The 22,893-nt window shown below is 52.2% G+C and overlaps 1 protein-coding gene across 6 annotated transcripts in view; it reads left to right on the top strand.

Annotated features, from left to right (window-relative positions):
* Window positions 1-22,893, top strand: part of ZBTB7C (zinc finger and BTB domain containing 7C) — a 299,100-nt gene that overhangs the window by 171,716 nt on the left and 104,491 nt on the right. For 2 of the 6 annotated variants that reach the window (XM_043444422.1, XM_043444421.1), the window contains exon 1: window positions 19,773-19,895. The exons of 2 other annotated variants lie outside the window; for them this stretch is intronic. Coding sequence is in view for 2 of the 4 variants with exons in the window: in XM_043444419.1 (XP_043300354.1) it covers window positions 19,771-19,895 (125 nt within the window). In the remaining 2 variants the exon portion in view is untranslated. Of the gene's footprint in view, window positions 1-19,065; window positions 19,297-19,544; window positions 19,896-22,893 lie in introns of those variants that run through there. 2 more of the 6 variants (XM_043444423.1, XM_043444419.1) reach the window with 2 other exon arrangements.

Genomic DNA, 22,893 nt, shown 5'->3' with positions numbered 1-22,893 from the left:
CTGATAGACAGAGTTCCTAAAGAACTATGGAGAGAGGTTCATGACATTGTACAGGAGGCAGGGATCAAGACCATCCCCAAGGAAAAGAAAGGCAAAAAGGCAAAATGGTTGTCTGAGGAGGCCTTAACAAATAGCTGTGAATGGAAGAGAAGCAAAGGCAAAGGAGAAAAGGAAAGATATATCCATTTGAATGCAGAGTTCCAAAGAATAGCAAGGAGAGATAAGAAAGTCTTCCTCAGTAATCAATGCAAAGAAACAGAGGCAAACAATAAAATGGGAAAGACTAGAGATCTCTTGAAGAAAATTAGAGATACCAAGGGAATATTTCATGCAAAGATGGGCTCAATAAAGGACACAAATGGTATGGACTTAACAGAAGCAAAAGATGTTAAGAAAAGGTGGCAAGAATACACAGAACTATACAAAAAAGATCTTCATGACCCAGATAATCATGATGGTATGATCACTGATCTATAGTTAGACATCCTGGAATGTGAAATCAAGTGGGCCTTAGGAACCATCACTATAAACAAAGCTAGTGGAAGTGATGGAATTCCAGTTGAGCTATTTCAAATCCTAAAAGATGATGCTGTGAAAGTGCTGTACTCAATATGCCAGCAAATTTGGAAAACTCAGCAGGCCACAGGACTGGAAAAGGTCAGTTTTCATTCCAATCCCAAAGAAAGGCAATGCCAAAGAATGCTCAAACCGCACAATTGCACTCATCTCACACGCTAGTAAAGTAATGCTCAAAATTCTCCAAGCCAGGCTTCAACAGTACGTGAACCGTGAACTTCCAGATGTTCAAGCTGGATTTAGAAAAGGCAGAGAAACCAGAGATCAAATTGCCAGAGATCAAAAGATCTCTGCCAACCAGAGATGTTACCTAAGAGATTAAAGAACAGAGGATCTTTAACAGAAGTGGACCAAGGGCACTCTCAGCCCAATTCTAGGTTTTTATGGATTGAGGCCCTTGAGACCCAGAAAAGGAAGAGACGTGTCACACATATCCTTAGTGATGGAGCTGGAACTCTGACCTCACCTCCCAGCTTCAGCCCAGTGTGCTTTCACTGTAGGGGGGGCTTCATGTTGGGGACCTAGCTTAGCACCTGTGTGGCAGAGAGTCGATGCTCAGTAAGTACTGGTGAGGTGAATGAGTTAGCCCTCAGTGAGGAAGCTGGTGAAACACTTTGGGAAGAAGTGAGAAGACCATCCCAAAGGCTCATGGGCTCAGGGCTCCAGTTCCTTCTCAGGAAGAAGTTGTCCCTGAGAAGTTGTTACCTTCTCTGAGAGTTGTACCTTCTCTGGGGTAGTTGTCCCAGTGGTGACCACCATTAGGAGTCTGGCATCAGCTTTGGTCAGTTCAAGCCCAGTCATTGTGCCCAAGGCAATTGTGGGTCTGGTAGTGGATCTAAGCGTGAACCAAATTGGCAACTCCAAGTGAGATTTATTCTGTGACTTTTCCATTTACTGCCCTCAGCCAATATTGGAACAGGTTGCAAAAGACTGAGGCGTGTCTGTTCCTGCAGGGGCTCTTGTCATCCTGGGACCCTGCCAGGCATTATATTAGGAGACCACAGCTCACAGATCCTGAGCCTTGGGACTGGCGGTCCCTGTTCTCAGCTCTAGGCTGCCCTGAGCTCAGTGGGATCTGTGCTTCTCCCCACCTCTGGGGTCCTGCCTGCTGAGCGTGGCCTGTGAGTCGGGGGGCCGGAAAGATCAAAAGTTGGAGAAATTCAAGTCAGCGCTAGATTACTAGTCTCAGTTTCAACTAAGTATTTGGAGAGGAAATAGGATGAAATGAATGACGACTAGTTTTGGTTATCGTAGAAGCTGATGAACTTGAACCTGACTGATTTGGAACTTAGGATAGTTAAGCTTAGCTGTGGTGAAGTTCACCTTTGCACTGTCTATGGACACAGAGCCTGATGACTGAGTTAACAGTGCCCACATCATTTAGAATAGGAAAGAAAGTGCATGTATGTGACTTTCTCTTGATGAAGAATTTATAGCAGGTCGGCTCTATTCATCTTGGTAAACATTTTATTTACAGACAGTTATTGGGCACTGTCAACATGCCAGGCCCTATGCTAAGTGTTCTGAAAGTGTTAATTTGTTTGAATTCTCGTAAGAACCCTAGGAGGTAGGAATTATCATTCTTCCCATTTTACAGAGAGAGAAACTGAACCTGGTCATTGGAACATCATCAGGATTCACTCCTGGGCAGACTGGCTCTAGGGTTTGTATCCTTAATCACCACATGTGCAGATATTTCATATGCTAGGACAAGAGGAATTGGATAGGGAAAAAAAAAAGCATAGGTCATGACCCCTACCCTTTCCAGATGCTTCTGGCACAAAGTAAGTATTCAATAAATGGGTCAATTCATTAAATGATGGTGAGGACATGGGGTCAACTCCTTGAGGGCAAAGGGGACCTTGATTCTTACCCTTCTCCCAACCCCACTCCAGTACTTGTGCATAACAGACATGGAATAACCAAAACAATGCAGGAACAGAGGGTGAGCAAGGTCAGCTAGTTCTGCTCTGGGTATTTTCGGATGAAGGGACCGTCCTGTGAGGGGGAAGGGATGTGGCTTCCCGGTCTGGTGCTCCCTCCACACAGCACACGGAGGGCCAGGTGAGTCAGCGGAGGCTGTGCCTGGCAGTGGTCCCTTGGCTCTCCTTGCCATCCTCTGCCCGTGGAGTCAATCCTCTTCTCTTCCCACCAGGACAGGGTGAGGGGTGTGGGGACCCTCACTTTCCCTTTCTGTTGAATGAACAGACATCCCTCCTGCTGCCACGTCGATAATAACTGAGGGTCTTCCAGAAAAGGGTCCAGGAGCCACGAGAAGGCAGAGCTACCTGCAGCCCTTTGGAATTCTATGGCGCTTCCTGAAGACTCACAGATGGAAGGGCCGAACAGGGCCTTCGTGTTCATCACCCCCTCCGCCTCCCAAGACCCTCGTTTTACAAATGAGAACAGTGAGGACCTGGAAGGAGGAAGTACCTGGCCAAGGACACAGAGCCCCGTAGCAGCAGAGCCAGGGCCGGAAGCGGGGCGCCTGCCTCCCAGTTCAGACATGCCCCTCGATGCATGAACCTGTGGCTTTTGGGACGCACCGTGCAGTCCCATGGTCCATCCGTGGCCTGTTAGGGCCAGAGTTATGAGACGGCTCGCCAGGACTTGTTTGCCTAACGCTCTCGCAGCCCTCCCCAAAGGCAAACCTCCTGTCGTTTTGTGACGGGTGCCCTTGGCAGCAACCAAAACAAATCCACCAAAGCAAAGAAGAGGAGTGGGGCCGGTGCACTGGGGTTGGGCTGATATTTGCCCCTGGTGGGAAGCTGGGCACACAGAACTCGTCAGCCTGTCAGGCCCAGATACCATCTCGTTCCTGCTTGGCACGGGTTTGTCGAGCCCATGAGTTCCTGCTTGGCAAAGTCCTCGAAGGGAGAAGCAGCAGGACTGTTCCCCGGGCACTGGAGAAGCTTGCCAGGTGTCTGTTCTCCCCTCCCATCCACTCTGGGCCCTGTCTCCGCCCCATGACGCCTCTCTGCTGACCTCGAGGGGCATCGGAATTTCTCCCACAGGATGGAGCACACACTCTTGGGGGTCCTGCCGTGGCCCTGCTTTGGTTTGGGGCTGCAGAGGTGGGCTCTGAGCTGGGAGTTGATGTGTTTGACATGTTCATGTGGCACTTCATATGTGTCAGGGGCTGTTCTGAGCACTTTACACATGTTGACTCAGGTAATCCAGCCAACAGCTTTACAGATGAAGAAATGAGGCAGAGAGAGGCTCAGTTCAGTTCAGTTCAGTCGCTCAGTCATGTCCAAGTCTTTGCAATCCCATGGACCGCAGCCACGCCAGGCCTCCCTGTCCATCACCAACTCACGGAGTTTACCTAAACTCATGTCCATTGAGTCTGTGGTGCCATCCAACCATCTCATCCTCTGTCATCCCCTTCTCCTTCTGCCTTCAATCTTTCTCAGCATCAGGGTCTTTTCAAATGAGTCAGCTCTTCCCATCAGGTGGCCAAAGTATTGGAGTTTCAGCTTCAACATCAGGCCTTCCAATGAACAGTCAGGACTGATCTCCTTTAGGATGGACTTGTTGGATCTCTTTGGTGAGTCCAGACCTCACTTAAGGTCACAGAGGCGAGCCATGCTGGAACCAGGATGCAGAGTCTGTCTCCAGAGTTCCTGTTCTCATTGAGGATTCCAGGCTGCTTTTCTGCCTGGGACAACTAGACTCTTGCCATTCCAACAAATATACAGTTTCAACCAATCCAGCTCTCCACTTCCTCATCTATAAAATGGGGATGATGATATTAATCATACATTAATGCTTCAAATAATGAGAAATGTGAAGGGCTACACAGACCGGAAGGCAGGTTCTTCTGTGGCCACGTGTCAGCTGAGGCCGATTCACCCCACTGTTTACTCGTCCTCCATATGTCAGTGGACTCTGGAAGCAATGACCTTGTGAGACCAATGATTTTCCAAGGAGAATGCTGGATATCTTCACCCGTAGTGACCTTCCCATGTTCAGGCCCAAACCAGACATACTGTCTATATGTGTTTTTTTTTTTTTAATTTCTATTATTATAGTATTTACCTGGTTCTTGCTATGAATGCCCCTGTTTATTGAAAAACTCTTCTCAGTGAGTACCCCCAGTTATTATCTCAGACAAGAGGCATGTAAAGGAAGCCCACTGAGGCCCCCGGAGCTCTGCTGCTCAAACTCCGTGGCTCCTTTGCCCCCTCCCACCCCTTGGAACCCCAGCATGCCCACTCGCGACCACTAATTAATTTCAGGTAAAGTTCTGGCTGGTGTTGAGAAAATGCCATATTCCATCCACCCCAGCACATAAGGCTGGGAAACCCTCCGAGTGACAGATTGAAACGGTGCCTGCAAAACCGCGGCTGAGGAGGCCCCTGAAGGGCCCGCTCTCCCCGTCCCCAACCTTGTTCTCTCCTCTCCACTATCCAGCAACAGCCCACACCAGGAAACAGGAATTTTCTAGGCGGGCATTCAAACTTCATGTTAGAATTTTACAGTCCCTGTTGATTCTAATATCTTAATTTTTCCCAGTCAAAACAAGGAAAGGAAAAAAGGTATGATGGTGAAAATAGGCTTAATTGGAGTTCAGGAAATGTTATAAGGCTTCTCATCCAGTGTTTGGACAGTGCTTGATGTTCTTAAGAAGCATATAGAATTAACTTTGACCAACTGTAGCCACTCACACCCGGGGTCAACATCAGCCAATGGAAAATGAATAGTGGCTCGTTCATCACAAGGAGACAGCAAGGAGATAAAATGATAAGCTCTTTTGTACACTGTACTTTTTAAAAATGCTTTCTTTTACATATAAGATTTAACTTGATTTTCACGAAGATCCTATAAGGCAGGATTTGTCCATTTGACAGACGGGCAAACTGATGCCTGGAGAGGGAAGTAGCAAACCCCATAGAATAAGAAAGCAGAGCCCCGCAGGGCTGGCTTATTGCCCCCTACTCTTGACTCTTGGGCATCCTGGTTCCACATCTAGGGCTCTGCTGGATCAAGCACACAGATCTCGCCAGGGTTCATCTCAAGCCTGGCTGCCATCTTTGCTCTTACTTGCCCTGTGCCTCATTTTTCTTTCTTACTTTCAATGTGTGTTTACCTTGCATTGTAGGCATTCTTGTAAGCTGGCTCAAATCCTTCGAAACAAGACAGGTTGTAAATGTACACATTCCTACACAGGATGTCCTTGTTAATCATTTCATAAAGCCTCGCATGGATGAGGTATTTGTGGATTAGCCAATAGCTTCTTTTGTAACCTTAGACACACCCTGTTTCCTTGGGGGTGAAGTGAGGGTGTGGGTCTGCAGGACCCCTGAGGAGCCTTGCAGCTCTGACAGTCTGAATATGCTTTTATTTCCAGCCTTGTTAGTCCCATAGTTCAATTCAAGGTAAAGAAGGATCTAAAAATCTGGTTTTTCTAGTATAGCCCTGTTTGCACTAAACCAGTGGCTCTCAGTCTGGGTAGAGGAGCAAAACCTGGAACCTAGGAGCATTCCCCTTCCCGCACTGAGATGACTACACCATACCAATGTTACAGCGTTGACACAGAAATAATTTAACGTTTCCGAGAAACAAAGCTCGTGTAACATAAAGAATGTTAGAGGTACAGCGAAACCTCATTTATTTGCCTACCTCCTCTCTCTGGGACACAGCCAAGAATCTGAAAGGAAAATAAGACCATGCTGAACCACCAGAAGAAGTCATTGAGTACATGCTTTCATACTCACTCCCTGAGGCCCACGTCACGCAAGGGCCGATTTGCTCTTGTTTTATGGCCAATTGTAACAGGCTTGGTTTTCTAGTTTCAAACCTATATGGGACCGGATAGAACAAATGAGAATGTGGGGTAGAGTTCTGTATTGACTCCTTCCAGGAGTCAGCGCTGGCTGATGACTGGCACTGCCAGGGGAGGGTTTCTTTCACTTCTGTTATGCAAACTTTTTCCGATTGTTTAAGCAATTCCCATGAAAAGACTACGACTTGAGCATTTAGCAGTGACAACGTGGCTTGCTTAATCTGAGTACACAGATGCCAGCCAGAGGCATCTGCAGGTAAGACTTGAGATGAGGTGGCAGAAAGTACAGGGATGGGGGTGGGGGGGCAAGGGCACCAGGGGAAATGCTCACCATAAAATGGCTAGAGAGGAAAATGGGGTGAAAATCTGCCTTTATTGTAGGATAAACTCACCCTCCAAACAGGGGAGTTTCCTTGATACACGGACGTTACTTTCAGGATCAAGAAACACAAAGTTTTATTCTCTGAACTGAAAGAAAATGTCAGGCCCAGGATGACTGAAGGCCAGGGCAGGGGAGTGAAGGCTCTGGAAAGTGGATGGCATGGATTTTGGAGGCTGCCATGGACGATGAGCCTGGCTTCTGGGACGTGGGCACCAGTCACACCTCCTGGGAGCCCACTCTCTCTGGTCAAGCTCAGCTCTCATCCTGCCCCGGAGAATAGCCCCAGGACTCTGAGTGCGGAGGGTTGCCCCACCCAGAAGAGAGTGTCCCTCTTGCCCGGGGGATCCCGGGCTCACTGGGTCATTTGTGAGGGGATCCTCTCACCCTCCCAGGGCCTGGGATCGGCCCAGACTGTTTCCTCCTGGTTGTTCAGCTGGAGCTCCTCATCCCTGGTTACACCTGCTGGTGTCAGCATCACGCTTCCCTGACCCCTGCTACCTTACTTGGAACACTGGCTGCAGCCTCTGCCCTGAAGGCCTCTCAGACTCTGTGTCCAGCTTCGGTCTCTGTACTTGACAAGACTTACATGCTTCTCCATTATAGATTTTTCCACCCTTGACCCTGAATCAGGGCTGTGACCCTGTCCACCCCCACCCTCCTAGTTCCATCCTAGGGGCTGGCTGTCTCTCCTGCACTTCATGTGTCCCAGGCCCTAGGGCTTCCAGAATCAAGATCAAAACCCAAGAGAGGGGCGGAGCTAAAAGGACCATGGACTTTAATCGAAGGGGCATACTCCTATCTTCATCTGACCCTGCCAGGAACATTTTCTGGGGTAGTGAGCTTTGGCCTCAAAGACTATAGCCAAATTTCAAAAAAGACATGGGTCATACCTCTGATTGTATCCTGGAGTGAGTGACTCAGGGGGACTGAGTCACTTACCCTGGCCACTTTCTGATGGGGCTTTTGTAACTCTAGATTTGGGTCATTCATCCCTATCTTGGTGCTGCCTGACGCATAGCTACCATCCGTGTGACCTTCCTCCCTCCCTTCGTTCTTCCCCTGTCCCTCCATCACTCCCTTCTTCCCTACTTCCTTTCCTTCTCTTCTCCCCTCTTTCTTTTCTTTTGACCTGGGCCTTTCCCATGCCCCAACCATCAGGCCCAACCAGACAGCCAACCCCTGCACCTCTGTGCCCTGTGTGGCCCAGAAAGAGACAGAGAACTGAAAAGAGCAGGGGTGCTGTCTAGCCTTCCTCCACTCACCGCTGACATCAGGCAGGTTATCTAAACCTCCTTGGACCTTAGCACCTGTATCCGTAAAAGGGATCCCCCTGATACCCTGGAGGCTCGTTGTAAGGATGGAATTAAAACGACTCTACAGCCTTTTGTGTATTGTCTGACTCAGATGCTCAGTCAATGGGAGGTATGACTATAATTACTATTAATACTACCAGCACACTTTTTTCACAAGTATTGACAATAAACCTGGATAATTTCAAGTATATTCACTAGACTATTCCTTTAAAGGAGAAGAGAACAGTAGGGCCAAGCTACTCAGGGTCCAGCCCTTCTGTGGAAGACAGAGATGGGGTGGATTACTGACCACACGACACGACTGCTCTCAAAGGCTGTCTCGAGCCCCAGCTCCATGACCCAGCCCGGCTGGCTTCCGGTACCCACTGTTCCACTGGCGGCTGTTTGCTCTGGGGCTGGTGACTTCACATCCCAGGGCCTCCATTTCCTCTCTTGTAAAACAGGAGGTATAGTGCTGCCCGAATCACCAGCGCTGCTGAGAAGTAAACAAGATATTGCTTGTAAAGCACTTAGCACAGTGCCCGACACCCACTAAGTGCTCGAGAAGGGCTCACTGTGATTGTTTTCAAGGGCGTCCCGTCTTACGCAAGAGATGGCTCTAGAAAAGTTGTGAAACCAAATCCCATTTTCCCACTAACTGACTTTGTCACTTCACAAAAGGCTTTATCTTTGCCTCTGATCGTTCTTGGAGGGCAGTGATCTGAACACCTCAGCAGCAGGTTTTCCAGCTCCTCCCAGCTCCACCAGCTCCACGTCACGCAGGAAGAAAGAAGAAAACAGGTGGCACAAATAATAACTCTTTACTGGGTCTATTTGCTATCTATAGATCTGTTCTATCGATTGCTTATCAATCATTTATCGTTAGAAATCATCTATCAATTGTCTACCATTTACAATCATCTATCAATCAATTTATCACCTACCTACATATCTACCTACCATCTACCTATCTGAGAAGGACCATCTATAATTATTTCCTCTCTTTTTACCATGGGTAAAAAATATATATGTGTATGTGTGTGTATGTAACTCAGGAACAAAGTTTATATTTCTAGCTGACTTTAACCTCTCGTTTTAATTTTGCTTTGAAATTTGGAAGGGGAGTGGGATCGGTTAGAAACCTTTTTGAAAATCTGAACACACTGGGCTGTCTGTCCTGAGAAAGAGCATACTCAGATACTCTTGCAGTTTTTTTCTTATGGTCTAGCTGGGGGGTTTAAGGATCCTTTGAGACCCACCGAGATACCTGGTTAAGGGCCCTGCCCAGCTTTCCTCTGGAAACAACCCCTGTCCCCATAGCAGCAGGTGTCTGGCCAGGGATGCTCTCAAGTCCCTCAGACTTGAACTCCCTAATTCGGCCCCAACCACCTTCTCGCTTTATCTTTCCTCTTGCAGTACCCACTGCTCTAGCCAGTCTGGCTGGCCTTTGTCTCTTTCCTTGGCTGTCACCTCACCTTTGTCCCACTGCTTCCCCACCCACTTATTTACATCTAACCCGAAGTTCAAGTATGTGACGATTTCCTTTGAACCATCGGAGGAAGGTTCTCGGAAGGTGGAGAGCTTGAGAGAGGAGAGGCCCCGGTTTTAGAAGCAGAAAAACAGTGAAAAGCCCTGAAACGTGAGCTTCTTGGGCAGCTGACATCAGAGCTGGCAGGGAGAGGGAGACAGAGAGGGAACCATACGCCGGGCTTGATGGCTTCCCTCCTGCCTGGTTGGAGATTGGGAAAGCCCGTAGCAGCAAAATACCCTGGCTGGTGAATAAGACATCCCTGAGTTCTTATCCCCAGTCTGGCATTGACTAAGCGTAACTTTAGACGGGCCACAGGTCACTTCGACAAATCCAGCCTCTGTTCCTTACCTTTAAAGTGAGATTGTGGAAATACTGGCAACTGCTGTGGTGAAACTGACACTCTTGAACATTGCCAGGTCGGCCTCAATGTGCAATATTTTTTTGGAAAATGCAAATTAGTGCTATATATTAGGAGCCATGAAAATGTTCATATACTTCCCATCCTTTCTCTGAGAATCTAAGACAACAATCCAAAATATGGGGGATGTTCATTCATAAGAATGTTCATCCTAGTACTACCTATAATATGGAAAAGCTCCAAGTGTTCAAGAGGACGGAGTGCTTATGTATGCGATATTGTGTCCGCTCGCTGGTGCTCTATGCAGCTGTTAAAAATGGTTGATGTAAAGAATCATGCTTAACATGCGATCTCTGCTCCGCACCCCCACCCTCAGCACACACCCAAGGACCTAGGTGAGGGACTGTGTCTGCACAGCACTGGCTCTCAACCCGGGGCCACTCACCAGCAAGGCCAAACCAATCGGTTACCCGCCAGCACTGCCTCTATCCCCTCAGCGTGGAAGCCCCAGCATTAGTGAAAATGGAGACTTGGGGTTTAGATTCTGATTCAGTGGTCTGAGGAAGGGTTCCAGGAATCTACGTGGCAACCAGCAGTCCAGAGATTCTAGCAGAGGATCGGAAGTCCATCTTCTGAGTGACAGCACCACGCTCCAACCACTGCAGTCCATACTCGCCTGCAGAACACAGTGCAGGCTCTTACACCTCTTTGTTCTTCAAGGGGGGCTTCCCTTGCGGCTCAGTCGGTAAAGAATCCGCCTGCAATATGGGAGACCTGGGTTTGATCCCTGGGTTGGGAAGATCCTCTGGAGAAGGGAAAGGCTACTCACTCCAGTATTCTGGCCTGGAGAATTCCATGTAAAGTCTTTACCAAGGACTTTACTGGTCCTAGAATTCACTGCTAGGTGAACCTGCTAACTCTAATGGGCAGATGGCTATTTAAGGTAGGCCTTGGGATACCCCAAACAACATGGACAGCCTCAGACAAGGGTCTGCCCTAATGTTTTCCCCCCGTTATGATTAATGGGACTTAACCTTCTGTCTCACTCTGATTTCTCCCACTCTACTCAAAGTCCAAAAATATTCTGAGCTACCTCATGCACTTTTCCAGGATTAAAAGTGATTTTTAACGGTGGTCTTTGTGACCTGGGTTCAAATCCTGGCTCTGAGCTGCCATTCTCTAAAAGGGGAATAATAATATATAGACTTCATAGAATTGTTGCTGAGGATTAAAAGAAATGATGCCTTAGTGCTTGCAGCTATTATGATTATCATTATTTTCCTGTCCTTGGGGGTTAACAGTGAGTCTTTTCTTTGATGTGGTCCTTGTGGGAAGGCAAGGCCCTTGTTTTGATCTCCATCGTGACCATTCAGTTCTGCCTTGTTCTCCCACTCATCCTACAGACCTACCCTTGACCTTAATGAAAACGCCAGCTTCAATAAGTGAAGGTCACTGGACTGACCATCCAGCCTGGTTGGCTTGTCTGGCCTTCAAGAAGGATCGTGGGCTGTGCTAACCATTCTCAGCACCACCACCCCCCCCACCCCCGGCAATAGTACCCTGACCAGCACAAGGGGAGGGGTGAGGCCACCCCTGCCTGAGCACCTTGGGACCATTTAGGGCAGACACTTTTCTGGAGGGTGTTGGAGCCCTGTTCACGGCTTCATCCAACAGAGAAGGGGCTGGTGTATAGCCCCTCCCCAGCAGTCATCCAGCCCAGCTGCGGGCCCCTCTACTCACCGGTCTCCGTGCACAGTACACCCACACGAGCGTGCCCGCGCACACACAGCCCTGCATCATCTTCCCCATTCCTGTCACCACCCTTCCTCCTCCTGGTCAAACACCAGCTAAGGGACAAGTGGGCATCCATGTTAATGCCCAAGGGTATCAACAGCCTGGTTGGGTTAGGGGGCCTCCCACATTTGCAGGGATCCAGGAAGGATAGGCCAACTTTCACCTTATTTACCAAAGAAAATTTGGGTTGAAGCCAGAGTTTGTAGCCAGTATAGCTTGCACCTCAGCTGCCTACGCTGCCTAGACCCACAGGGGCCTGTCTCATAAGGGTCATTTAATATTAGGTAAGTTAGTTGTTTCTCGAGGTTGAGATTCTTAGTTCCTTTTTTTCTCTTCCTTTCTTTCCTCCTTTCCTTGCGTTCTCTGTCTCCCTCCCTGCCTTCCTTCCTTTCTTGCTTTTTTTAGTATTCTGTGCATAAATATCCCCTTAAAAAAAAAAAAAAAGACACTGCTAGAAGCACAGAGTTAAGTCGTCTCCTTGCTCTGCAGTTAAGACTAGATGACTGTGCTGGGGAAGACAGTGCCGGGAACACTGGGCAAGGAGTCAGCCGGCTGGGGTTACATGCAGCGTCTTCACCACTGTGCCCAGTATGACCTTGGGCAAGTCACCTCCCCACCCCCAACCTCACTGCCTCACGGTCTGTGGGAGCTAGAAATCCGGCTCTCCCGGCCCCTTGGGGGTGGGGATCAAATGAGGTGAGAGGCCGTGGGCGACAAAGAAGGAAAAGACGAGGGACAAAGACTTGGCCTCACCCAGCTGACTTCATGGTAGATGGTTATCTGCTCATTGTCTCTCCCCTACTGGAAGATCAACTCCATGAGGATGGAGACGTGACATGTGAAGGTGTCGCGTGATGTGTTCACCTTATAGCCACGGCCGAAGCAGTGGGGGCCACGGGGAGGCAGTCCGTACACACCTCGGAAAGGAAGGAGGCCGGAGGGACGGAGGAACGGACGAGGGGCGTTGCCTCCCTGGCCGGAAGTGTAGCCCCTTTCCGGCCACTGCCCCCACCGGCCAAGCCCTCCTCCCTGGACGCCCGCCCCCGGCCTGCTCCGGCGGTGACAGGCCCAGTCACCCAGAGCACCAGCTGCTCTGCTGAGGCTCGCGGGCCCTCCCCTCCTCCCGAGGGCGCCGCACAATACAATCTTCCGGGAGGGCGAGGCCCCAGCCCCGAGCCGTGAGCCCAGCCTGGCCGGGTACTTCCCCCTCACTTCCCCGGAGACAGCAGTTCCGGCACCCGGGCACCCTGTGCTCAGCCTGAACCTCCTCTCAGAGGCCCCCACCCGAGGCCAGGACGAGCCCCAGCTAGTCTCCCAGCCTACCTGAGGAGGCGGGGAGGGCTCCCAGTACCCGGCCACCCTCACTGGGCCTCACCTTCTTCTCCAGTGCCCACTGGACCAGGCAACCAAAGGCCAGGGGCTTCCCCAGATCACCTCTGTGTGCTTGAAGAAGTCAGGGAGTTAGTTCAAGGTGTCCGGCCAACTGCAGTGGGTCCTGGGTGTTGCATCTGCCACACTAAGACCCAGAAGCAGAAGTGAGTGCAGCTCTGGCCACGGGCAGATTCGGATAAACTTTGTGACTGTATAAGCTTCGCTTACATTCAGTCGTGGCTCCCTCTCTGTTCTCGATGCTCAAGAGCCGATGAATTGTTATCTCACATTGGCATTCTAATACATGTGAATAAAATCTGATCTGAGGATCAAAGTGATAGAGCTGCGTGATTACAGGGACATCCTTGTGAGCATAGTACAAACCGGGGAATTCAGAGGAGTGAGGACTCGGCTTGTGGTAGACAGGAAGCTGGGCTGTGTTGGAAGAGGCCAGGTGCGTCTGAAGCGGCCCCTTTTTGCTCCAGCCAGTTTAGTTTTCCTCAAAATTTAATTAAATGTTTAATTAGACATTTGTTGAACACCTAAGAAGTGCAAAGTCGGATGTCAGGTGAAGCCAGTGTTTAGTGAGGCGGTTGGGGGTGGGGAGTGAGGACTGTCTGCTCCAGTTGGGGGGAGGTGGGTGGATCGTGGCCACTGAAGCACTTAAGAGAGACTAGGGGTCCTGCCCTGTGGTGGTCGCATTGCCTCAATGTGGTGGGATTAGGGGTCACCTTCTCATCTGTTTTTTCAGCTATATCAATATTCTCTTTCAAATTATATACTCATATACATAAATTTTTATAAGAATATTAACCTCACAAGAGTTTTGCATCTCTGATTTCGAAGAGCTCCATTCAGCCGCTCACTCACTTTTTAAGCTAAGCCTCAGTTTCCTCATCTGCAGAGTGGGACTCAGGGTCGCTGTGAAAGCCAAGCAGCGTGATGGGTGTAGAAGCCACGGACACCCAAAACCACCGCACGCATAGGCCTCCTCAGAGGTTGGGCCCTCAGACGTGGCGAGTCGGGGGAGCATGGCTGTTGGCTGGTAATCCCCAGATAAAATCAGCCCCGACTGGGTCTCCTGCTGGTTCACTTGCGTGTGGTCCTGTTTCCACGCTCGTGTGGCAGCCTGTGCAGAGGTGGGGGGGTGGTGCAGGGGGAGGAGTGCTCAGGAATGTGAGAATGCCACAGTCCTCATGAGCTGATTCACATCAAGAATCAGCCGGGGGCCAACAACGGAAGCAAAAATTTCCCGAAGCCCTTTCGCATACCTGACAGCCAGGGTTCTCGCCTTGTTTATATATTGGCACCTACACTTTTATTCTCTGAGGATGAAAGACAGCCTGGCTGCTGAGTGTCGACCTGGTCAGTCTCCTGGTCGTCATCTCACCCCTAGTTCCCCCGTAGTGAAGTCACTCAGTCATGTCCGACTCTTTAACCCCACGGACTGTAGCCCACCAGGCTCCTCTGCATTTGTCAGGAGGCTAACCTGTATCAAATCTGTTTTTTGTTTATTTGTGTTTTTCAGGTATGTTTTTGTTGTTGTTGTTGTTTAATTGCTAAGTTGTGTCCAACTCTTTGCCACCCCTTGGATGGTAGCCTGTCAGGCTCCTCTGTCCATGGGATTTCCCAGGCAAGAATACTGGAGTGGATTGCCATTTCCTTCTCCAGGGGATCTTCCCGACCCAGGGCTTAGACCTGGTCTCCCGCATTACAGGCAGACGCTCTACCCTCTGAGCCACCTGGGAATCGTTCCCCCGTACAGAGGATGAAGATGAGGATGGGGGAGGGCGGGTGACACCTCCAGGGCCATGCAGCCTGCCAGTGGCCGAGCCAGGACTAGAGTCAGTCCTCCTGTCTCCTGGATCTATGGTTTTCTCTATAAGCACTTTTATCCCCCAGTGTATTTGTCAGGAGGCTAACCGGTATCAAATATGTTTTTTTGTTGTTTATTTGTATTTTTCAAGTATGTTGTTGTTGTTGTTTAGTTGCTAAGTTGTGTCCAACTCTTTGCAACCCTTGGATGGTAGCCTGCCAGGCTTCTCTGTCCATGGGATTTCCCAGGCAAGAATACTGGAGTGGGTTGCCATTTCCTTCTCCAGGGGATCTTCCTGACCCAGGGATTGAACCCAAGTCACCTGCATTGGCAGGCGGATTCTTTATCGATAAGCCACCAGGGAAGCCCAACTATATACAGTGAAAAAGACATACAGCGTCCCCAGCCCACAAGCAGCCTCTGTTCCAGTGGGAGGGATGGTCAAATAGAGTTCAATGTAAAGTGAAGTCACTCAGTCATGTCCAACTCTTTTCAACCCCATGGACTTTAGCCCACCAGGCTCCTCCATCCATGGAATTTTCCAGGCAAGAGTACTGGAGTGGGTTGCCATTTCCTTCTCCAGGGGATCCTGACCCAGGGATCAAACCCGGGTCTCCCACATTGCAGGCAGACGCTTTACCGTCTGAGCCACCAGTTCAATGTAAACATGACATCAAATATAAGCATGCAAGCTGCATGAGTGCTTTGACTAAGGGTCAGAAACAAATAATGGGGGAGGGGGGCGGGTTTTCTAATTTATCTGTGGTAGTCAAGGAAGCCTTCTCTGAGGAGGTGACGCATCTTCACAACCTGAGGTAGGAGAGGGCAAGGCAGGCCAAGGAAGTTCCCACAACAGGAAGGCAGAGGAACTGGTGTGTCTGTCTGTGACTGGAGGATGGGGTGGGAGGTGGGGGTGGGTGTGGAAAGACAGGCAGGGATTTCTCTGTGCCTCGTGGGCCGTGGAGAGCCATCTGGACCACATGTTAAGTGCTCTGCGATGTGACCAGAGGCACGTTTGGAGATTACCTGGGCAGTGCTGGGTGGAAGGAGCAGGACAGGAGTGGGGGCAGGGCGGCCAGTGAGGGGTCCTCCCTGCACAAGTCACGGGCAGAGGGGTGATGGCTGGGGTCGTAGGGGAGGAGGCAGGAAGAAGGCAGATCCGAGATCTGCTTTGGAGATCTGAGTCTTGCACGTGGATGACTGGCTGGAGCAGGATTGGGGGGCAGGCGGCGAAAGGAGAGGGAGGCAGCAAGGGTGACTCTGGGTTTCCAGCTTGAGTAACACTCTACCCCAGGGCCATGTGCATCCTCTAGGGAAGACTCGCTCTTGCGCGTCACCAAAGCCTAAGCTCCATCTCAGCCTCCTCCTGGCCAATAACAGCCTCTCAGTTCAGTAAGAGCCATTACTCTGCCTGTTCAGCAGATGGGGAAACCAAGGCACACACACCAGCAAAGCAAACTGCTCCTTAGGGAGCCCGTTGTACGAAACAGACAAAGAGCCAGAATCCAAGCCTGGGGTCAGCCTCTGGGCAGCAGTGTCCAAAGACCCAGGTGTTATGTCCAGTGGTTATGATTTATCAAGCCATGTGACCTCAAACAAAAGATATGGCCTCTCTGAGCCCTAGTTTCCTCATCAGTAAAGGGGAGAGGATGAAAGGACCTACGTCCTAGTGTGGCTGCAAGGATTAAGTGAGGGGCTAGATGCTCCGTAGCTGGCAGTGATTAAGTGTTCTCAGATGACACGGCCTGTCTCTGTGTCCACCTCTCTACACACGTGTATACGGACATTCAGTAAGTGTGCATGCCCAGACAGAAGCTGTCTGCGTGCCTGCATCACAGCTGAGGACCGGGCACCACTGAAGTTGCAAGTTGACGGTAGCCAATTTGCTGCTTGTGCTTCTGTTTAGCCTTCTGAGCCATTGCTTGGTGGTTGGAGCAGGAGCTTTCATCCACCCTGGAACAAGAGTGTGTTGTGGGTTTGGAGGCAGATGTGGAAGGCAAGGCGTCTGTAAGCCAGCCTGTTTCCAAGTGCTCTGACCGACCTGACCCAGGAAGAGGGTGGGGCGGGAAGGAGGGGGAGAGGGGGTGAGTAAGAGGGAGGGGGTGAGAACCACCTCCCCAGAGGAGAGGCACAGTAACAGATCTAGAGTCTGGCCCGCCCTGAGGCCCTTCTGTGTGGCTGTGGGAGCCTCTCTCGCCAACCCCCACCCACCCGCCAAGACTCCTTTAGGTTCCTGTTCTCAGGAGGCAGCTGGTTTGGGGGCTGAGAACAGGGAAGAGGCGAAGCTGGAGGGGGGCTGGGGCAGGGCTCCCCACTTTTTGCCCACAGCCCTTCCGAAAGGGCGGGTCCCAGCCTAGCACGCACACACAGTGATTAAGGGGGAGGGTGCAATGACATCCACTGTCCACCGAGGTACCCAGCCAGTGGGCTGGACTGTGGCCAGCTCTCCCCCGGGGCTCTTGGCTGCAATACAGTCAGCCCTGGCACCACCCACTGGCCTAGTCAGACACTCCTTCAGGTCCAGGGGCCAGAGCCCTGCTAGGAGGAGCCGCCTAGGGGTAGGCTGGGCTGGGCACGCAACTCTCCGCTACCCCTCCCTGCAGCCTCCTTCCTCCTCCCCTTCTGCCCACATCCAGCTCCAGCTGGGTTTGAAAGAGGTGCTCCAATCCTCCCTCCCTCCAAAGCAGGCCCTGCCCTGTACTCTCTCCTTTTAGCTGGAAGTTGTATCCATAAACTGGGTCTCCCTTGTCAGCCTGATGGTTTATGCCCGGGGAGAACCCCGTAAACCCGGCCAGCTGCCCTGTCCCCTAGCCCTCACTCCCGCCCCTGCTCACAGCAGCACAAACTTCCAGACCCAAGGGACCACTTCCGGGAGCCCTCTCCCCCCACCCAGGAGTTCTATCTTCATGACTGCAGGACCCGGTTCCTTAATGGACCCCGAAGAGTGCTCTGTGGACCCTGCCCCACGCCGATGAGCCCCCGGTGCTTTATCTCTTCACAAGACCTGAGGCTCCGAGGGTGGCACCCCATGGCGCCCCACCTCCACCCAGGCCGCCAGAACCAAACCTCAACTTGTGGGCGCACAGCCAACATCTCTGGATTGATCCTGACTCCATCCAGGTCATGCACTGGCACCTTCACCCACGGTGCCTGGGAGTGGAGTGTGGAGTTGCGCTTGATTGGGTATTTCATTAGCGCCTCTGTGGACAAAGGGATTTGACTTTTCATTCTTTGGTTTGGGTGTTCCGGGAGTTTTTGATAAAAAGCTATGGAGTCATCCAGTCTTGGAAACTGTCCACCTGCCCTGATTAAGCACCTTCTGTTCTGACCTCAGTGCCCGGTTCCCTGACTTTGCACCCCCTCCCCTCCCTTCCCCTCCCCTTCCCTCCCCTGCCTTCCTCAGCTCTCCCTGGTTCCAAACCTCTCTGCCCCCCAAAAGGCTGCTATCCATGACCCCCCACCATACAGAGAAGATCTGACAAACTCCTTCCAGCCCTTTGTAGGGACTCTTGCCCCGAACCCATGGGTATTTACAGTTTTAGAACTACACAGAGAGAGAGACCCTTCCTGCCTTCCTGAAGCAAATTTGCCTGCCTGGAGCAGGCTCTCTGCTGGGGCGTGGCCCACAACGGGATGAATCATTAACGCTGGGATTTCAGGCAGGGGGCACCTGCTGGAGGAGGCATTTAAGTCTGAACCATTCTTCCTGGCATGCTGCAAACCCTCTGTCCCATCCTTGGCCTTCATCGACTGATGGATCTTTGGGGTTTACCTTTGGCTTTGGGGTGCTTTCGTGTTGGTGGTAGAGGTGGTGAGGTCCAGGCCTCTCTTTGGTCTCATTTCTTTCCTGCTGATTCTCCATCTCACACGGGGGAGCTGGTCACCAGGGAAGAAGGATCCCCCACCCCCACCCCCTGCTCCTCCCCCACTTCTGAAAACTGCCAGCCTAGGTACCAAGGAGTTCATGAAGGTCCCCCCACCACCCCACCAAGTGAAGGACAGTTATTGGGGAAGAGGGCTGACAGCAGCAGGCGCCTCCTAGCTGGCAGTTTTCGAAAAGGGTGTGGTGTGTGGTTTCAAGGAACAGTTTGGGCAAGGGCGCCCTGCCACACCTCTCTGGGATTGGTGGCTGGCCCACCCCAAATGTGGACTGCTGGGTCTCTGGTTGGCATTTCTGAGTCAGTCTTAGAAAGGAGCAAAGCCAAAGCCAGTCTGGTGATACTGTGTTTGTTGTTGGGGAGGAGCTGCCATAGGCACCCCCACCTCAGGCCTCCGGACTCCCTCTGGGCCAGGTTCCCCTGGGCAACCCAGTGGAGGGTTCTCTGCCTACTTCCTGCACCTCCCTCTTTGTCACTTGCCACTTGAATGCTTGCTGTGCAGTGTTTTATTTGGTAAGTTACACTCACGACCCTTTAAAGAGAAAACATATAATTCCAGTAATTTTATTGGGCTCAGGTTTCAGGCAAATGGGAATCAAATTGCCTCTAAAAATAAAAGACATGCAGAATTGGGGGGGAAAAAAACAGTGACAATGAAAAGCTGCTCCTGATTTGAGATAAATGGTAAGGCATTTTGTGAAATATTAGAGAAAAAAAAAAACAGTGAGACCCAGGAGGAAAGTGGGGGGCGGAGAACTCCCCCATCACCCTGCTTTCATTTTTGCATTCCCTTTGAGGAAAGGGCTTACTTTGCGTATCAGAAAGTGAGGAGTAAAGCGCGACTGGTAAAATTGGTCCCGGTCCCGAGCTCAACAGTACAGGTGGACGAAAAGGGGCTGCCTGCCAAATACTTCTGGTTGGAGGGAGGGGTGGGAGTGCTCTCTCAAAACCACTCCTGGAATGGCTTAACTCGCCCTGCACGAATCAATGACAACCTCCCGCCGGCTGCGGCAGGCTCCCCTGAGCTGCGCTGCCGCGTGGATTCCCAGCCCGGGACCCTGGCGGCGCTCAGGACACGACCCGGGCACGAGCGGCGTCCCCGGGGCTGCCAGGTGGGTTTGCCGCGGCCTCGGGACCGGACCGGACCGGGCCGGACCGGAGCGGGAGTGGGATGGGCTCGGGACTTTGGGCAGGCGGCCCTGGGTGGAGAGGGGTGGGGATTGGCGGGGGTTGGGGGTCGGGGGAGGCCCCTCGGGCGCCGGGCGGCTGCGTCCCCTCTCCGGCCGCTGCGGGCGTTCGCGCTCCACCGCGGGGACCCCTGGCCCGGGTGGCGGCTCCGACTGGCGCTCGCGCGGCTTGGGTGGCTGCGAATGAGAGGAGTTTCAGAGCCGCCCTAGGGCTGGAGCCAAGTGTGATGGGGCCCCCGCGCTTATGCAGGGGCGCGCGGCGAAACGCCGGAAAGAATCGGGGACTCGGGGTACAGCAATTCTGCTCGCGATCCCCTCGCCCGCCGCCCTCGCGGCAGGTTCTGGGGTGGCCGAGAGGGGACAGCGGAGTGCGAGCGGCACTTCGGAAGGTAGTGGCCGATGAACACTGTTAGTTTCAATACCTTGCCCCCCCGCCCCCCCCCCCCCAAAAAAGCTCGCCTTCTTCCAATATCAGACACAAAACTTGGTTGGGGATGGGGGTGATGTGGAAGCCAAGGCAACTCCTGGCAGAAGTCAGGACAGGGGCAGGAATGAAAGGGGGAATTGGCACAAGTCGCTGGGCAAGCCGGAGGGAGTCCAGCCGCGGTCCCTGGGCTGAATCGCAAGCAGAACAGGGCCGGTGGGCGTCGGTGGGCATAGAGCTAAGCCGGAGACCCCGAGCTCGCTCGCGAGGCGGTCGGGTCTGCGCGCTCTGACCCCCCTCGCCCTCCCGAGCGCCCGGTTCCCTGCAGCGGCCACCGGCTGGCCTGGGAGGGACTGTGGAAAGAGCGCGCGGCGCCCCCCAACCCCCAACAGTCCAGCGCGGTGCCGTTTTCGTGTCTGTAGTGAGGGCTCTGAGGGTCGTCGGGTCTGGTCGTCCTGGTTTCTGGCCTCTGCTGTCCCGGCTGGGGGCCGCTGCCCTCTTTCTTAACCCGGGGACTCGGCTCTCTGGGCACAGGAGGCAGCCTCGTCGCCGCGGTTCATCGGCCGACTGGGGGCGTACCCCTTCCAAAGCCCTCCAAATGCAGAAGTATGAAAATGTAAAGGAAGTGGTTGAAACAATCAGGCAGTTTTTCTCCAGAGTCAGAGAAGATTGTGTGGAAGGGGAGGGAGAGGAAGGGCGAAGGCCCTGCCAGGTTCAAGTTTCAGCTCCGCTCCTTCACCCGGTTTTAAGTCCTGGGGATTAGAACCTCCTCTGGTTAGATCCCCAGGAAGAGAAAGTAGCCCAGTGCCACCCTCTCCCCTTAAGGCCCAACCTGGGCTGAAAGGGAAAAAAAACCCTGCCCTCCTAAAAGATGACTGAGTCAGCCTGTGCTCTGTCGTCTGGGCCTGATATTTGGAACTGTTTCCTGAGTTCTCCCAAACTATCACCCAAGGACAGCCCCGGCGGCTCTCATCACCCCCTTTTCACTGGAAGGGGCTGGAAGCCCGAGGGGCCAGGTGAGGCCAGCGCTCCTTACACAGAACCACCGGCCGCTAGTGCCACCTAGGCCCGGAGGCCTCCAGTGTGGTTTCCAGAACTTCACAAAACCGATTGACTGGGGTTCCGCCAAACACCTCGCAGGACCTGCTGGGAGATTCGGAAAGAACTGCGGCCTGAGCCGCCGCCGAGGGTCCGCCGATACTGATGAATGAGGCTTGCACAGAATAAGCAAAGCCTAGGGCGCAAGCAGGGTGACTTGGAGAGACAGCAGGGAGAGCCAGTGTGGAAAATGAGAAGAGGCACTTTGGCAGCCAGAGAGGTCGCCAAAGGCTTCAGTTAAGAGGAGGCACTGGGGCAGGACCCCGAGGGAGGGAGACAGAAAGAGCACAGGCCTGGAGGTCGTAGAACCTGAGGCTCATCCTGCTGTGTCAAGACTGGGAGATAAGCCAGAGAGGTTCCCGGCAGGGAGGAGAGGGAGGGGACATTCAGAGACCATCTTCCATGTACCAGGTCCTGTGCTTGGCACACGTCGTCTCCTCTAACCTGCACAGCACATAAGTTAGGAAACGTTAGCTCCACTTTGCAGATGAGGAAACTGAATCTCAGAGGGTTAAGTCAGCCACCCAGCTACTTGGTGACAGAGCCAGGAATCCAAGCTACCCCTTCGACCACCCATCTTTTAGAATGTTGCGTTTTAGTTGAGGAGACAGGACTCCATTGCTCTGGTATAATTGTTGTACAAAAATATTATGTGTTACATCCGGTGTTCACCTTCTTGAACCTGAGTTTCTTTCCATTCAATCAGTTGGTCATTTATTTAGCAACTGTTAGGGAAGCCTGGCGTGCTGCAATCTTTGTGCTGGTCACAAAGAGCCAGACACGACTGAGCGACTGAACTGAACTGATCTAATATGGTCTACTGTGTGATTTCCAAGCACCATGCTAAGTGTCAGGCGTACATTAGTGAGGGGAATCTGACCTGGTCTCTGGCCTCTGTCAATGGGAATAGTATTTGCAATAGTGCATCCTTTGGTGACGTGAGCCCGGCAGGGTCAGGCACTGGGAGAGGAGAGTGGGCGGTGAGTACTGAGTGAATGAAATGAGACAGTATGTGGGGAGGTGCTCCAGAAGCACGGCCATGAAGAAGGAGAGGCAGCAGGAGGCCTGGGGGAAGGAGAGGGGTAGGCGGTTGAAATGATGAGTATCCCCAAGCTTCAGTCATGAGGACTGGTCCTTGGCTCCAGGAGACGTCATGGCATGCACAGAGTGCCCGTGAAGCTGATTGAGACCCTGCCATTCAGATTATTGGTTTATCATGATGGGTTCTGAGATGAGACTTTAGTTTTGGCACATCCCAGCTGGAGATGACAAGAGCCCCATGCTGGCACCTCTCTGCATCCGTGCCAGCCGGGCAGAGAGCCACCCCAGAGCATCATCCCGCTGCCCCCACCCTCGTTCCGCAGTGGCTGGGATGGCACTTGCCATCCTCTTAGAGCTGCA

Source organism: Cervus canadensis, chromosome 23 (assembly GCF_019320065.1).
Source record: "Cervus canadensis isolate Bull #8, Minnesota chromosome 23, ASM1932006v1, whole genome shotgun sequence".
In the NCBI taxonomy this organism is placed as follows: domain Eukaryota; kingdom Metazoa; phylum Chordata; class Mammalia; order Artiodactyla; family Cervidae; genus Cervus; species Cervus canadensis.
This window is presented reverse-complemented; position numbering and strand designations above follow the sequence as displayed.